The sequence below is a fragment of the Euleptes europaea genome, chromosome 5, assembly GCF_029931775.1.
Source record: "Euleptes europaea isolate rEulEur1 chromosome 5, rEulEur1.hap1, whole genome shotgun sequence".
NCBI lineage: Eukaryota > Metazoa > Chordata > Lepidosauria > Squamata > Sphaerodactylidae > Euleptes > Euleptes europaea.
In genome coordinates this window covers 69262188-69279735 of record NC_079316.1, presented here as the reverse complement: position 1 = coordinate 69279735, position 17548 = coordinate 69262188, and the positions used below count along the sequence as shown (strand labels likewise).

Sequence of the window (17548 nt, the reverse complement as noted above, 5' to 3'; positions counted from 1 at the left end):
ACTAGTTTAAAGGGGGGGGATTGTTTTGCATACTCTTCGTAAACGTATAGCCCCAGCTTCCCTCTCTACACCGAGACTCTGTGGTCATTTTCTCAGAAGCAAGTTCCACGGGATAGCCTCTTTGGTCTGTACCAGAAAATCTCGGTTCGAGTCCATGGTATAAGCTTTGGAGAGTCGAACCTCCCTTGGTCAGATACCTCAGGAATCTGACCAAGGGAGCTTTGACTATCCAAGGCTTATAGCCCCCAAATTTTCTTGGTCTCTAAGCTGACCTGGATGGCCCAGGCTAGCCTGATCTTGTCAGAGCTCAAAAGCTAAGCAGGGTCAGCCCTGGTTAGTATTTGGATGGGAGACCACCAAGGAATACCAGGGTTGCTGTGCAGAGGAAGGCACTGGCGAACCACCGCTGTTAGTCTCTTGCCATGAAAACCCCAAAAAGGGGTCGCCATAAGTCGGCTGCGACTTGCCGGTGCTTTACACACGCACAAAAGGTGGGGCAGTGTGTTAAGCTGCAGTACTGCAAAAGCTCTGCTCACTACCTGAGTTCGATCCCGACGGTTCCGGCTCAAGGTTGACTCATCCTTCCGAGGTTGGTGAAATGAGTACTCAGCTTGCTGGGGGTAAAGGGGAGATGACTGGGGAAGGCACTGGCAAACCACCCCGCAAACAAAGTCTGCCTAGGAAACATCGGGATGTGACGTCACCCCATGGGTCAGGAATGACCCGGTGCTTGCACAGGGGACCTTTATACCTTTAAGGTGCTACTGGACTCGAATCTAGTTACTCAGGAACAGGTTTCCCTGAGTTCACTGGAGTTTACTTTTAAGTAGTTGGACAAAGGATCCCACCCTGACAGCTCGATCTTCTGCAGAAGTCAGCGGCGTTGAGTTCAGTAGGATTAACCCCCCAAGCGAGCGTGCACAGGACCGAGACCTTCGATGCCTTTTAACTAACTAAACCACCAGTCCAATCCTACGCATTTTTTTCCCGCAAATAAACTCAGCTGAACTCAGCCGGCCTTCTGGCCAAGTCGACAGCGCCACAGTTGTCCAACGCTTTCCACGGAGAGAATATCTGGGTGGGTCTCTTCGGCATTTTTTCCCCCAGGAGGTGGCCCAGGGTTGTATCCAAAGGCCACGACGGTCTCCAGTCAGAGATGCCGCTGATGATGGATGGGAGATGGGGGGGTTACCCACTGTGGGGGGGGGGTAGTAAAAGCAGCCTGTCCTCTGCCCTGGAGAACGGAAGGCCTACCTGATCTGAAACAACCTCGCTTACAATAATGGGACCTGAGGTTCCGAAGGGCTGGGGGGGGGGGGGCTATGGTTACTTCACTTACAGAAAACTCCCTGCATACAGTAAAGGGACACATCAGACGAGCTAGCTTTCTGCATGCAAGGTGGAAGCGTTTCTCTCTCTCTCTCTCTCGTTTTTTAAACGACAGAGAAGCATTCAAAGTGCTGTGGTCCCAGCTGCAGTTCATGGACTGGGCTCTTTGAAGCCTGGTCTGCCTGTAAGGCAGAATCAGGCTGAAGTGAAAAAAACGGCCAACGCCTCTTCAGACCGCAGGTGCAGGATCAGAGTGGTCAAAGGTTCTGAATATTCAGTTCCCTACATGTAGAAAACTAGTCCAGCAGGGAAGCGGCTAGAGAACCCGTGAGGAGACAATTGTCTTGCGGTGTGTTTTTTACAGGGGGGGGGGGGTTAAAAAAAGACCTAACTCTGCACCGGCAGTCTGAAATAGTACCGCCGGTTTTCACAGGAGGAGGCTCAGCTGCGGGCGCTAAATGCAGTCGAAACTGCGCGTGCTCAAGAACTTTCCAGGGTTTCGTTGGAAAGCGCGTTAAGACTCTGTACAGGGCGAGAACGCACGGGAGGTTTTGCCTTGGATTTGCTTCTCTCTAGATGCACATTTTCCCCATCTGAATCCTCAAAACTCTGCATGGGGGCTTATTTCTGCGTTTTGATAATTTGGCTGGGGAAAGTGTGCATGTAGAGAGCGGCAATCCAAGGCCAAACCTCCCATGCGTTAAGCCGCTTCCGACTCATGGCGACCCTATGAATCCATGTTCTCCAAAACCTCCTTTCCTTAACAGCCTTGCTCAGGTCTTGCAAACCCAGGGCCGTCAGATAGGAGAGAAATTTCGAGCACACATCGTAGCTGAACTGAAGCGTCCTGACTCCTGGGTATCACACAGGCGCTTCTTGGCGCAGGACCCACCTGTTAGACCTAACTCATCGGACACACACTCACACCCTTGGCAATTTCCAAGGTAAAACAAACGGTCAGCGGCACCTTAAAGACTAACAATATTAACAATAAGCTTTCCTGAGTCACAGCCCACTTCCTCATGTAGATATGTGAAGGGAAATTTGCTGGAACAATTTACGAGAAGTATTGTGTGTGCGTAAAGTGCCGTCAAGTCGCAGCCGACTTATGGCAACCCCTTTTGGGGTTTTCATGGCAAGAGACTAACAGAGGTGGATTGCCAGGGCCTTCCTCTGCACAGCAACCCTGGTATTCCTTGGTGGTGTCCCATCCAAATACTTATTGAGGAAGTATTACCCTACTATTTAATTTTTCGTTCAACATGCCATGCTTCCTTTCAGCTTGGTTTCTGCTTGGTTTCAGATTTCTGCAACCCCAGTCCTATTACATTGCTCATTGGATGTTCCATTCTGTTGATTGTGTTGAGTGACAAGGTGTAATCCTCCTTGAGTCTCAGCCAGAGAGGCGGACTATAATAAATGCAAATAAATAAATAAAGGAAACTTTCAGTGGATGATTTCACAGTATGGTTTTCCCTTCGCATATCTATCTGAAGAACGAAAGCTCACACTGAACAAAAATGTTAACCTTAAGGTCTTTTGTTTGATTTTGCTAGGCCAGACTAATATGACTACTGCTTGACACATGGACACATGAAGCTGCCTTAGACTGAATCAGACCCTTGGTCCATCAAAGTACTGTCTACTTACACCGGCAGCGGCTCTCCAGGGTCTCAGGCAGAGAGGTCTTTCACACCACCTACTTGCCTAGTCCCTTTAACTGGAGATGCCGGGAACTGAACCTGGGACCTTCTGCATGCCACTGAAATCAATGGCATTGACCTTCATTTGGCTGTGCCCTCCAGCTTTCTTAAACCAGAATGCTAGAACTGAAATCTCGATGGCACATGGAGGACTGCTCCCTTACGTCAGTTTCTTATGGCTTGGACCACCCAACTGACTTTGGCCATTTATGCATGGGAGGTTTTGCCTTGGATTTGCCGCTTTCTAGGCGCACATTTTCCCCATCTGAATTCTCAAAACTCTGCATGGGGATTCTCAAAACTCTGCATTTTTGAGTTTTGAGAATTCGGATGGGAAAAATGTGCATCCACAGCGCAGCAAATCCAAGACAAAACCTCCCAGGCATTCTGCGGAAGTCGACTGGGGAAACATTTTGGAATGTCAATAAGCAGGAATAGCACTGAGGTCGCCCGATTCCTACAGACGGGAACATGGCCCTCGCTGCCTGGTGTAGTGGTTAGGAGCGGTGGTTTGGAGTGGTGGACTCTGATCTGGAGAACCGGGTTTGATTCCCCACTCCTCCACATGAGCGGTGGAGGCTAATCTGGTGAAATTGATTTGTTTCCCCACTCCTCCACATGAAGCCAGCTGGGTGACCTTGGACTAGTCACAGCTCTCTCAGCCCCACCTACCTCACAGGGTGTCTGTTGTGGGGAGGGGAAGGGAATGTGATTGTAAGCCGATTTGAGTCTCCCTTAAGTGGTAGGGAAAGTCGGCGTATAAAAACCAACTCTTCTTCCCCTGGCCTGACTATACTGCAGCTTTACACAAGCTTTCCTGGAAGCAAGTCCCAGTGGGACTGACTTGCTGGAAAGTAAGTACAGGTTCAGGCCACTGGGAATGGGCTTGAGTGCGGTGGGCGACTGGGGAACACATGCCGGAGAAGCGAAAGGGAGCCTACACTCCTGGGTTGTGCTTCCTAGGAAAACCACTAAGCTGGCCTGGCCTGTTACGCAACCTTTGACAAGCGCTTGGCACGCCAAAAGTGGGAAGTCCTCCACGGCTTGAAGAGATGCTTACGGCCTCCTCAAGGCTGCCTGTCCAGCGACCAAACTATCCCCCCCACCCAAGATTCCCTGAAAGGGGGGGGGACTTCCACCCCCACAACATTCGCCCTTCCTGATGGGTGAGAAAGGAAAGGCGGCCCAATGGTGGGGAGGCATAACCTATGCGCATCGAGCAGTCTTGATCATTTCCTATTTGGGACGCGGGTGGTTAAGCGCCCCTTATAGGTTGGAGCCCTATTCTCCAGTTCCTACATTCGCTGAGAACGAATCGCGCACAGGCCAAGCCTCTAGGAGGCGACCCTTCCCTAACTTTCTAAAGGAACCTCCAAGCTTTGTCACAACCTCTCCTGCCCTTTTAGGGTTCCAAGATGCTTCCCAGAGGCCAGCTGCCTTGCCCTCGCGGCAAGTTACTTCTGTTTTAGGAGAGGGTTGTAGCTCAGTGGTCGATCATCTGCTTGGCGTGCAGAAGGTCCCAGATTCAATCCCCGGCATCTCCAGTTAAAGGGACTAGGCAGGTGATGTGAAAGACCTCTGCCTGAGACCCTGGAGAACCGCTGCCAGTTTGAGTAGACAGTACTGACTTTGATGGACCAAGGGTCTGATTCAGTACAAGGCGCTTCGTGTCTTCTGAGAGGGGCCCTGGCTCAGTGGTAGAGCATCTGTTTGGCATGCAGAAGGTCCCAGGTTCAATCCCCGGCCTCTCCAGTGAAAGGGACTAGGCAAGTAGGTGATGTGAAAGACCTCTCTCTGCCTGAGGCCCTGGAGAGCCGCTGCCGGCCTGAGTAGACAATACTGCCTTTGATGGACCAAGGGTCTGATTCAGTATAAGGCAGCTTCATGTGTTCAAAAGGGTGAAAGGAAAGGACCTCTCCCCCACAATGTCTCTTTCACTGAAGTAGGAGGCTGACCCAGATTTCCCAGCTCCCAAATCCAAACTCTGACCGCTGGACCTCATTGCGCCTGGCGCAGGTTGTGATAGGCGCAATAGGTGGGAGGAATGCTGGCTCTGAAGAGTACTCCCCCCCCCACAAAGTAACACAAGGGGCGCTGGGGCCCTGTAGGCGGTAAGAGCAGGCCTTCTTCAGTCGGCTGCGGCTCTGAACCTCCAGCCCAGCCTTCCGCTCCCCCTGAGCCCCCGCTGCTCCTTGGCAAAATAATAATAATAATAAAATAAAATACAAAAAGGGGGGGAGGAGGAGAGTTGCTTAACCAGATTGGAGCCCCGGAAGGATAATGCGCCTGTTTGCCAGCATCTCAAGGTCATCAGCGCTGACGAAAAGAGCACAGAGGAACAATAGATTCATTTGAAACAATATTTTACAGACGTTTGGCGATCAATACGAGCCGCTGTATTATGCCGGGCCAATCTGTTAATGCTCTTAATGGGCTTCTCATTCCGTTTGCACACACTATGTTAAGTCGATAGAGCAAAGTGATTGTTACAGAGACACTTGCAGCGGATCGAGGGGGGGGGAATCCTGCAGCACATCCCGCCGCCCGCCCACCCCCCGCCCCGCGATCCCAGAACATCCCTAGACTGATTGGGCCGACTCCCTGGCCATTTATGCGCGGGAGGTTTCGCCTTGGATTTGCCCCTCTCCGAGATGCACATTTTCCCCATTCTCAAAACTCAACTATAAGCCCCCATTCAGAGTTTTGAGAATTCGGATGGGGAAAATGTGCATCTAGAGAGCAGCAAATCCAAGGCGAAACCTCCCTTGCATAAATGGCCCCTTTCTTCCCTCTGCATCCAGTCATCTCTCCCCGTGCCCTTCCGGAGTGAATCAGGGGTGGGCGAGGGACCCAGGCGTCCTCCCCCCCCCTGTCATCCGAGGCAGCGAACGGGTACCAACCTCCCCGCTTTCTGCTGCTTTTCAAACTCTACTGCGGCTCGCTCGTCCTGGACACGCGGGGTCTGCTCTGTGTTCGAATCTCCGCTCTCCGCCGTCTTCTGAATTCCTCCCCGCCAAATCTGGCGGCCGGGGGACATTTATATCTCGGTGTCTGCTGTTTGCTATACACAGCCGGCCTCTATTTACTCCCAAATAAAAGAAATACATGTGTGTTGCTAAAACAAACACCCCAAGCCGTGCCGGCTCGCTCGAGAGGGGAAGAAGATGAGGACAGGCGTCTCTCTCTCGATCGCTCTTTCTCCTTCTCTCTCTCCTTCACTTGCCTGGCAAACAAAGGCTGAGATTTGTCAGAGCCCAATTCCAGCAATAAACAGAAGTGGCCCTGGAGTGGCTGCAGTTTAAGAAATGCCAGCAACCGCCTTTGAATTGAGACCAAACAGCTTGGCTGCGCCGGTTCCCAAGAGGTCATTCTGAACCTTTTTTCAAGAAAAGGACAACTCTTCAACAGGGTGGTTTCTCAGAGTGGGCTGCCTTCATGAAAAGAGGACACGTTCACTGGAAGGGTCTCCTCAACTGGATCCAAAGCTCAAAACAGAGCGCTTTTTTCCAACGTAAAGGGGGGGGGGTTCAATCCCAAGTATCTCTGGATGAAAGACCCTGGGTTAGAGATTGCTGGCCTGGACGGCCCACTGATGGCCTGTCCTTCACTCAATCACCTTTCCTATGGTACCGGATTTGGCCCTCCTTCAGTACCAAGCTAGGACTCGACAGGTTAGAGATTGCTGGCCTGGACGGCTGGCTGTTGACCTGTCCTGCATTCAGTCCCTCTCCCTAGGGTGCCAGTTTGGTCCTACTTCAGTCCCACAAGGCTAGGACTTGGCAGACACTGCAAGTTTCCCACTGAGTCCTGCTTCTCCAGAGGGCAGCGCCATGACGCACTGCAGGTGTTCCTTTGTGGGGGACCCCCCCCCCCGCTATTAAAGCATCCTTTGCTCCACGGATGGAACAGAACCCTTCTGGGGGCTTGAAAGGGCTCGCCCTGACCTCTGCTTACCCAGAGGCAGGTCATCCGGCCCCCATTGGGGTCGATTGCGGGTGGCGCGAACGGAAGTCCAAGCACAGGAAATAGCATCTCAGGCAGCTAGAGGTTGGCGGCTGGAAGAAGCAGAGAACTGGGGAGCTGGGAGGAATGGGTCCCCACCCAAGAGAAGCTGGGCTGTAAAAAAAAAAAAAAAAAAAAGCGAGTCTATCCCACCACCTCCTCTGCTGCTTCGGCTACCTAGACCTGAGAGCCAGGAAGGAGGAGAGCTGGGGAAAAGTTCAGAGCAGGGACTCCTTCGGCTGCCTCTAAAAGCTAGGAGGCCTTCTGGCTCCCTTCTCAGAATCAAGGGATGTCTTCTCCTTTCCCCACCCCGTGCAACTGCCTGCCCAAATCTCCCTGCCCAGAAAGCTTCTCGGAACCTCCAGAGGCTCATGAGAACATAAGAAAAGCCCTGCTGGATCAGACCGAGGCCCATCAAGACCAGCAGTTTGTTCAACTTCACACAGGGGCCAAACAGGTGCCTCCAGGAAGCCCCCAAACAAGACGACTGCAGTAGCACCATCCTGCCTGTGTTCCACAGCACCTCATATATTAGGCATGCTCCTCTGATCCTTGAGAGAATAGGTATGCATCATGACTAGTACCCATTTTAACTAGTAGCCATGAATACCCCTCTTTTCCATGAACATGTCCACTCCCCTCTTAAAGCCTTCCAAGGCTCGAAAGGAAACGCGTTCCGAGGAACGTCTTGCCCTTGGCTGGCAAGGAATAATAATAATAATAATAATAATAATAATAATAATAATAATAATAATGTCAGCCCCTCCTGGTGGATCGATTCGGACTCCAGGCTAGGCTGCGGGTTATTTTCTTCTGGCAGCCTCAGCCTGGGATGCTTTCAGGGCTGGCTAGCGGGGAGGAGAGGAGGAATGTGGCCAACCGCCGCAGGTGTGAGATATAAAAAGCCAGCTCGAGAAATAAAGAGGGGGACAAGCTGCGCTCGCCTCCAACTGGTCCTTTCTCGATCGAGGAAAGACCGGGCGAGCTCGGAACCGTTTCCCAGGCACTAACCACAAATAGAGAAGTTATTTTCTCGGCGTTTGATAACATTGCAGCCCGGCGAGGGCCAATGGCAGGAGGTATTTGCTATTGCAACAGGCCTTTTTTTATTTAATGGATTGCTGGTGGCTTGGCCCCAAGTTAGTATTGCAAACAGCCCAAAGGCATCGGCGTGTTTGTAGGTGACACAAGGAAGGCCGGATTTAGGACTCGGAAGGCCTGTTTATTTTCCATTTCTCACTCAGGCCAAAAGGTTTCAATCCCAAACGAAAGGCAAATAAATGGCTATCTGTTCTCTGCGGTCGGTTTTTTTTTTTTAATGGTGAAAACTTGCCTCAACTGTATATACACATACCAAAAAAAAAGTGATTCATGCCAGTTTTCTATAAACGGAACACGAGATTATCTCTCGGAGCGGGCCTAAAAGGCGCGCCAAGTAACACACTCCCTGTACCGGTTGAGCCGAAAAGGTGAAACAAAAACACAATCGCCCAGAAAAGAACAACAACAAAAAAAGGGGAAACTATCTGGATAGGTTTCCTCGGGAGGGGGCAACAGAAACATGAGCTGGCCTTCCCAGTTGCCGGAAAGCCGGCGAGCAAATCCCCCCAAAGAAGTCAAGTTGTCAGCCCCCGAGATTGTCCAGAGAATCCATTTGTGCAGGGGAGGTTTTGCCTTGGATTTGCTGCTCTCTAGATGCACATTTCCCCCCATCCAGATTCTCAAACCTCGGCACGGGGGGCTTGTTTATGAGTTCTGAGAATTCAGTTGGGAAAACCTGTGCATGGAGACCGGGGCAAATGCAAGGCAAAACCGCCCGTGCATAAATGGCCCTTCAATCTGAGCCAAGGGGAAAGCGTCTCTTTCCGGACGTGCCAAAGCCTCCGCAGTGGCGCCCGGGTGTGAAACGGGATCCCGAGAGTGGCTAAGAAGGAGGACTGGCCCTGGAGGGGCAGAGGTGAGTCCGGGACGGACCCCCGGCAAGTCCGGCCTGCAGCCGGCCGAGCGCTCCCGCCGCTGGCATGCGCTCCCGACGGAAACCTGCAGAGCGCCGGGAGCTCTCCAGCAAAGCGCCGCCTGAGCGCCGGCCGCCGGGAAAGGCAGGCGCGCGTCGGCCCCCCCGCCAAGCCCCGGAGCCCCTGCGAGGGCGGCCGGCTGGGTCCTGAGTTCGAATGCCGCGCCGGGGAGGGGGAAAGAGGAGACTCCCGCGGCGCCAGAAGCAGCGGCGCACGCCGCCCCCTCGGGCGCATGGCGAGGCTGCCGCGCCGGCCTCCCCTCGCCCTCCTCCGGGACTGGGCTTTAACCCCTTGCTGGCTGGCCCCCGGGAGATGGCTTCCCAGGCCCGGGGCGGGGAGGGGCGCCTTCTCCAGCAACCAGACCTAGAGCGCCCCCCAGGATGGCAAACACCCCCCCTCCCAATCGCTCTCCTACAACCACGTCTTAAGTCTGGTTTGGGTCCGAGGGCTCTAAGCCACCCCCACCCGGGCCACTGGCAGAGATCCTGGCCCTGGGAAAGAAACTGGGGTGGTGGGGTGGGTGGAGCACAGGCCCGGCTGGGGCGGAAAGGTTTACCTGAGCAGGAGAGGCCCCGAGAGGCAGGCGGTGGGGCGGCAGGGCCCGAGGGAGCCGGCTGAGCCCGGCCCCCGACGTGGAGGTCGGGAAGGAGCCGGAGGAAAGGCCCTGGCCGCGCAGCCCAGCCTGGCCGGCGGGTTCCTTACGGAGAACAATGGGTCCTCTGTCTGGGGCTCCAGGTTCAGCCAGCCCCGGGTGCCGGTGGGGCGGGCTTGCGTGTCCCCCCCCCCAAGGCAGAGGGCTCAAGGCCCCTCTGGGCTCCCCCTTCCCAACGCCCCCTCCTCCCACCCATTAAGAAAGCGCGTCGGCGTCGTCCTTAAGGAACAGCTTCTCTTTATTTGTGTTCTCCAACCACGACATTGAATATTATCACAATTCTTTTTTCCCAATTTTTATTTTTTTAAAAATAGGACCGATCCCTGCTAGAAAGGGAGAAGGGTGTGGGGGGTAGGTGGGTGGGTGGAGGAATTATCTGTGGGGGGGGACAGTCGGACAACAGGTGAGAAAGGCAGGCAGCGAGGAATCGGAGCGGCCCCTTCGAGCCGGCCCATTGACACCCACACACTCCGTGGAAACGGACAAGAAAACTGTACAGAATAGCAAATAAGTTACAATTCTTCTCGGGCGGATTTGATTGTCCATCACTTAAAGCTCCCCTCCCCCACACTCGACCCCCTTTGTGAAGTTTTAAAGTCCGGTAGCAACTGCATTTCCCTCGGCCTCCCCCTCCCTTTTTTGTCGTCCCCCCCTTTTAAATTTTGTGTGCTTCCCCTCCTCCCCCACAAAGATCCGACAATGGAAAATAAACTCCATCCTCTCCTCGTCATTCAAACACCCCCCAAATACAGTGCTTTCAGAATTGTACAATATTGCACAGGTCAGCGGTACAAACCAAAGGAGCTTTTTAAAAAAGGGGGGGGCGTCGAGCTACAGCTCCCCCCAATTCCTTTTCAATTTTTTAAAAAAATCCCCCCCACCCCGGAATAAAATAAGGATCATAAATAAGGTAAAACTTGTACAGCGTGAAGCTTTCGACCCCATAAGGCTGCGTTTCTCTCTAGGGCCTGAGCTCCGCTCCAGAGCCCCGGAGATGCAGACAGACCCCCCCGGGAGGCCTTCGGACCCACCGGCTCTCCAGAAGCGGCGTGAGAAGCGCGAGCAGGGGAGGTTTCCAAGGGCCCGATCCGCTCGGTTCCCGTTGGCGTTTGGCACCGAAGGAGACCGGAGAAGGGTGAGCTTTTCCAACCGGGACTCTTCCTCGGCTCAATGCATTGTTTTTGCTTTTATAAAAAGAATGGTAATAATAGCAACAATAATTTTTTAAATAAAAACCCCACAAGGACAACGTAGCCTGGACGGCGGGTCTCTTCTCGGTAGCTTTTCCGCATCTCCCGCAGGGATAAAGGAAGGCTGGCAGTCTGGCCCCCAGGGCGGCTTGGCCCCTCTCCCCCTGCTCCGAAGGGGCGATCTCTGGGCCTGGGGGGGGGGCTGGCTGGGCGGGCCGGGGGGGCCCGGCTCCCGAGAAGTCCGCCCGTCTCCCTTCCCTCCCCCCTCCCTTCCTCCGTCCCTCCCTCCGCCGCCTGGCCGGTCCGGCTGGAGCCAGGCGGCCTTCTCAGACGGGCCGCAGGAGCGGCACCGAGGTGACCACGGGGTGGGAGTAGTAGACGGGGTGGGGGAAGGTGAGCAGGGGCTGGCTGCCGGGGGCGCCCCCCGCCGCCGGGCCCCCCGCGCCCCCGCCGCCCCCGCCGCCCCCGCCGCCGCCGCCCCCCTCGACGCCGGCCCCCTCGTGGTAGAGGATGGGCACCCGGACGATGCGCTGGGCGGCGGCGTGGCTGAGGTTGGCGGCCTCCAGCTCGGCGGCCAGCTGCCGCTTCCACTTGTTGCGCCGGTTCTGGAACCAGATCTTGACCTGCGTCTCGGTGAGGTGGAGGGAGGCGGCCAGGCCGGCCCGCTCCGAGCTGCTCAGGTAGCGCTTCAGGTCGAAGGTGGACTCCAGCTGGAAGACCTGCGAGCGGGAGAAGACGGTGCGCGTCTTCTTCTTGCGGCAGGGCTTCTTGTCGGCGCCGCCCTCGTCGGCCTCCCGCTTGGGCCAGTCCTCGGCGCCGCTCTCCGCCTTCTTGGCCTCCTCGGCGTCGCTCTCCTCCAGGACGATCTCGTCGGGGCTCTGGGCGTCGCGCTCCTTGGCCTCCCGCTCGGCCTTCAGCACGGGCTCCTCCGGAGAGTCCCGGTCCGTCCCCGCCGAGGCCGGCGAACAGTCCCGCAGGAGCGATTTGTCCAGCGAAGCTGCGGAGACACAAGCCACAGGCGCCCGGCGCCGTCAGCAGCCCCGACCACCGCCGGGCCCCGAAAGGCAACGCTCTTCCGAGAAACCCATCCTGGGCTAGACTGTCTGGGAAGACACCCCCCCCCCAAACACACTGAGGTTCAGGGCCCCCAAACACACTGAGGTTCATCCCCCACACACACTGAGATTCATGCCCCCAACACCCTGAGGTTCAGCACACCCACACCAACATACACTGAGGTTCAGGGCCCCCCAAAACACTGAGGTTCACCCCCCAGTACACTGAGGTTCAGGGGGCCCCAACACATTGAGGTTCATGCCCCCAGCACACTGAGGTTCACCCCCCTCCCGCCCAGCACACTAAGGTTCAGGACTTCCCAACACACTGAGGTTCAGGGCCCCCAAAACACACTGAGGTTCCTCCACCGGCACACTGAGGTTCAGCCCCCCGACACACTGAGATTCATGCCCCCAACACACTGAGGTTCAGCACACACACACCCCGTACACTGAGGTTCACCCCCCAGTACACTGAGGTTCACCCCCCAGTACACTGAGGTTCAGGGCCCCCCAGCACATTGAGGTTCATGCTCCCAGCACACTGAGGTTCACCCCCCTCCCGCCCAGCACACTAAGGTTCAAGGCCTCCCAACACACTGAGGTTCATGCCCCCGGCACACTGAGGTTCAGGGGCCCCCAAAACACTGAGGTTCAGGCCCCCCCAGCACACTGAGGTTCAGCCCCCCCCCCCCAACACACTGAGGTTCAGCCCCCCCTCCCCAACACACTGAGGTTCAGGGCCTGGGCTCCCAAGTCAATGTGCATTCGACGGCTGCCGTCCTCTGAGCAAAACCTCCCTGGAAGGCAGTCCCGTCCAGGCCAGCCGTTCGTACCCTTAAGCGAGATGGCAGTCTCACGCGGACTTCCTCAAGAGTCAGCCTCATCCGTTCCCTTCTGTCTGACGCTTCCACAGCCTGACTGTATTTATTTCGAAGCCAGTCCTGCTCTGTTTCTACCGAACTGACTCTCAGACGGTCGCGTTGGCGGGACGCAAAAGCCCCCTTGGACCCCGCGATCCTAAAAGCACTTTCTTATGAACGCCACATTCAACTTGAGGGGGAAAAACCCACTTCCGAGCTTTCCCCTCTTCCTTCCCCTTTGCAAAATGCAAACCCGGATGGTTTCTCCTAAAGAATCCTCACTGCCCCCCCCCCCCCACCGGCACGCTTCTGTCTATCTACATTTTCACCACTTTCTCGGAGCGAAATTGGCAGGATTTTAATGGGCGACTTCCAAGCAAACACGGTTAGGATGGGAGCAGGACCCAGCCAAGGCAATCCTTTTCGGATAGCATCGCAAACCGTTTTGGGGGGAGGTAATAAATCCGCTGGGAATCAAGTTTCTCAAAGGGGGCAACGAAGTCCCAAAGTTTGGGAGGGGAGAGGCTATTAGACGGGGCGGGGGGAGGTCGATGTGTCTGGAAACCAGACTTCCGTGGAGGTCAGGAGTTTGAAGCATTCGATGGTCACCCTAAGGCCGCCGGGCTGGTCCCGGATCCACTATCCAGAATCAGCCCTTCTTTTTGGGGGGAGCCCAGTGATGTAGAGCCCCCTCCCGTGCGCAGACCTAGCTTCCCCCCGGCTGACTTTATGGGGCTGAGGCAAGCCTTCTTCTGGGGAGGCTCACCCTGAAACGACGACCCAGGGGAGCCGGTGGGAGAAGGTGGCTTGGGAGGAGGTCATAGCCCGGAGACGGAGCCCCGGGTCCCCGGGGAGAGCCCCCCGCTGCGCTCCCCCCCCCCAAGAGCTCCCCGGTCTTTATGGGCTGGGGGGTGGGGGTCTCTCCAGTACCTTCCGGCCTAGGCAGGTGGCCTCCGGCGGGGGTGAGGCTGTAGGGGTACCACCAGGCAGGCGACCTCTCCAAGTAGTGGGCCGGCAGGGCGAACCTCTGCGCCGGGATCTCGAAGCGCGGGAAGGCGAGGTCTCCCATCTGCGAGAGGGCGAAGCCGGCCCCCTCCAGAGCCCCCTTGGCCACCGGGGGGAAGAGCGCGCGGGGCTGCTTGGGGGGCGCCTTCGGGTGGTCCCCATTGAGCAAGTTCTTGATGGAGAAGGGGGACTCCTTGGGGGGCGGCGGGGGCTGCGCTTGGCTGCCGGGGGCGTCCTGTCCGGTCTCGGGCATCCTTCCGTTTAGGCTGCGCTCCCAAGTGGCGCCGGATCAGCCGAGGGCATCGGGGGAGGGAGGAGGCCGGCGGGGAGGGGCCGCGGCCGGAGCCCCGGCGCCCGAGCCGGCGGGACCGGGGAGCCGGCGGGGGCCGGGCTGCTCCGCTCCGCTCGCCCTGCGTCGAGCCGGCGCCGAATGCGAATGCTGCGGGGGCCACGTCGCGGCCAGCGAGGCGCTGGGGATCGGCGGCGAGGGGGCCCCGTCGGTCGGGCGCGGGTCTCCCCCGGCCCCACTCGGCGGGGCAAAGGCGAGGGAGCGAGTGAGGGAGCGCGGCGGGGAGCGCGAGAGGCAGGCGCCCCCCCCTCCAGGCCGCCCACGCCCGCGCCTCCACGCCCCCCTTCGGTTGGGAGCCGCGGCTCCGGGCGGCGGCGGCTCGCCTCTTATTGGCTTTATATAGTCCAATTAGGCAGCAAATGAGGACAGGCCGATTAGCACAAAAGGAGCGCGGCGGGCCCGGGAGGGGAGGGGAGATCTCCGCGCGCCCCCCCCCCCCCGCCACAAAGCAGTCCGCCCCCCCTTCCAGCGCGCACGACAGCCTCTTTCTCCCCCCCCCCCCAACAGCTCTCCTGCTTGGAGATCCTCTAGGAAGGCAGGCGAGGAGGAGGAGGAGTCATCCCGGTCCTGATCAGAGTCGGCGACCTCCTGTATCCGTATTTATTCGGCTCCACTAGTCTCCATCTTTTTTTTTTTAAAGGAAATGATGGGAATCAGCTCTTTGGAAAGCTTTCCCGACGGATCCAGCTGGCGCCTAAACTGCGCTTTCCCAAAAGACTATGAAAAAGTCCCCCCCCCCCGGCTTGGCCGCTCCGGACTGGACGGGTCAGGGTCCCTCCCCCCCGAGCCGCCACCCGGCCGGAGCTCCGATCAGCCGCTGATTGCTGCTCTCAAACCGGCCCCGGGAAGCCAACCCCTCCCCACGTGCAACCCAGCGCGCGTGTCGCCTTCGGAGTGTCTTCCCATCCGGGGAGTGAACTCGAGGGGTTCCGAAACGACGTCCTTGCATCGCTCAGCGGGTTTTCCCCCAAGGATCCTTATCTCTATCAATGAAAGCCTGGCCTTTTTAATATTCTTTTTTTTAAAGGCGCTCTTTACGCGCCAGCTTGATCCGTTGGGAAAGCTTTCCAAAGAGCTGTTTCCCATCATTTCTTTTTCTTTTTTTTAAATAGATGGAGACTAGTGGAGCCGAATAAATATGGATACAGGAGGTCGCCGACTCAGATCAGGACCGAAATGACTCAGGCGGAAAGTGCGCAAAGCAGACCAGTATGAGGCAGCCAACGACTCCTAGAAAAGCATGGGACTGGTCTAGTCGCGTAGATCTTCTTCTAATTCAGCGCGTTTCTCTTGCGCGGGGCGGAGGTCTGCGCGTTGCGACTCTCCCTTTTCTGGGGATTCGGAAAGCTCGATTGGATTCTTTATTCGGGCGCATCAAATCCATTTATCAGATGTCTTGATCGTGGGTGCCTATACCCCAAGGACATCGCTCCCAGCATTTCAGGAACGCTTTCCACATTAAGGGAGGGGCTTCCCCACCCCCTAACTGTAGGTGCTTTTCACCCCACCCCACCCCAGCGACGCCTTCCAAGATTTAACCCCGGGAGTCTGGGGAGTTTTCTCTGAAAAGACAAACTGCCTTGCACAGATCAAAAGGTGCATATGAAAAAAAAATGTAACACTTGGAAAATCATGAAACCCTATCCATAAAGCGGGCTTGGCTAGTCCTAGATTTTTTTCTCTCCCCCCGCCCCGCCATCCCCCAATCGGTTTTGTTTCATTCTGGCTTTTGCAATTTATTTTGGAAGGAGGTTGGAAGGTGCTGGTGATACAGATGGGGAGGAAGCAACCTGTTCCTTCCTCCTTGCTGTCAGTTTTGCCCCCTTCATACAAAGAGACTTAAAAAGATACTCCTGCATCCCAGAGTGCATGTATTTATTAAAAAGCCAACTGCCTTGTCCGCACCAGTAAATCAAAGGGAGGGATGCTAGGCGGCGGCTCAAATGTACTGGTCAGTGTATTAATGCAGCCCGTTAAAATACAACCTGCGTTCCTCCCTGTCTGTCACTTCCCACATTCTCCTCCTGCCCGTTCCAGCGATGCATTTACACGAAGGGTACGAAATAAGCGCTGGGGACCTGCCCCTTACTTTTATGACACGGATCAGGCTATTTTGTTAACCAATAAACCAGGCAGGCCCCTTCCCTAACTCGCGTCAACAACAGCCCTGTACTTGCACCCCCCCTTTTCTGATTTGAAACGCCCAACCCGGATGATTTTGATTTAAAAATATAGCAAAGGGAAGAGGATGACGGTCACATGGATCACGCCATGGTTTGGAGACGAATCAGTACTAAATTTAGTTTTCATCCTTCTCCATCTTCCTTAGAACCATGGATGTCTTGGCTTATCTTGGACGCCTTCAAAACCGGGGTGGGGGGGACAACTCGGATGAAGGGGCCGAAGAGAAATAAAGCAGGGCAAAATGACGTTTTAAACTTATGTCTTCTCGTGAGAAATGTTTCCAACAGATTAAAAAGATAACGAGGATATTTACAGACCGCTGTTGGGTCTGGATTTTCTTTCTTTCTTTCTTTCTTTCTTTCTTTCTTTCTTTCTTTCTTTCTTTCTTTCTTTCTTTCTTTCTTTCTTTCTTTCTTTCTTTCTTTCTTATATAAATACCTAAATATAAATAAATAAACTGTAAACTAATTTCAGACGGAGTCAGTTGGTCCAAGTTATAGTCCTCCCCCGACAGGCAAAACAAAACCGAGTTGTTCTCCCTTCTCCTTATCCCAAGATCTTTTCAGGCTCTTCCTCTCCCCTCCAAACCCACCTAGCTAAAATGAAAGCTTGGTCAGACCAAGGCCAGACATTATTGTCAAGCGAGAGAACAGAAGATCAAAACAGACGAAGCCTGCTGCGCAAATTGTTTTAAATATCTTAATAATTCGATACATGTTTTTGTTTTGAACGGCGTTTCAAACGCTTTCTGCTCTCTCGGTGGGGTGGGGAAATGAATTTATCTTAAAAACCGATATCCTCTGCATCTTCTTTTCCTTTTTAAAACAAGTTTCCCTTCAACAAAATTAAATCACGCAGCGCCCTCTGTTGGACTTTCCTGTTACATCTTCACATATTTGATTCAGGAGGATTAATAAGGACAAACCGCTGTATAAGGAATACCCCCGCCCTCCTGCAAGATCTAGTAAAGAAACGACAATCTTCTGTAAAAATCTATGGTCTTAGGGTTATTACAGTAAAAGAGCACCGATATCGTGTATAATGCACCTGGCTGTTGTCACACCAGGCTACTTTTCAAAATATGGTCCCCTGCTTAATGAAGTAGAAGTAGTTTAAGGTCGTGCAGTTGCTGAAAAGGGGAGAAAGAGTCAAAGAGCATGATCCCGCCTTCATTCACGAAGGACTAGCCCCTTCGTGGAAT

General features: G+C 55.1%; 1 protein-coding gene across 1 annotated transcript; it reads right to left on the bottom strand.

The window, feature by feature from the left end:
- Nucleotides 1–11217: 11217 nt before the first annotated feature.
- Nucleotides 11218–14067, bottom strand: HMX3 (H6 family homeobox 3). The gene is made up of 2 exons (XM_056850179.1): nucleotides 13740–14067; nucleotides 11218–11888 (listed from the first exon to the last, which is right to left on the bottom strand). Exons 1-2 carry the CDS (start codon nucleotides 14065–14067, stop codon nucleotides 11218–11220), a joined length of 999 nt encoding a protein of 332 aa, XP_056706157.1.
- Nucleotides 14068–17548: the final 3481 nt, after the last annotated feature.

Excerpts from the sequence above, each read along its gene's own strand:
- HMX3 (XM_056850179.1), bottom strand. The coding sequence starts at position 14,067 with ATGCCCGAGACCGGACAGGACGCCCCCGGCAGCCAAGCGCAGCCCCCG. Across the intron at positions 11,889-13,739 it reads CCACCTGCCTAGGCCGGAAG|CTTCGCTGGACAAATCGCTC; the intron begins GTACTGGAGAGA and ends GTGTCTCCGCAG.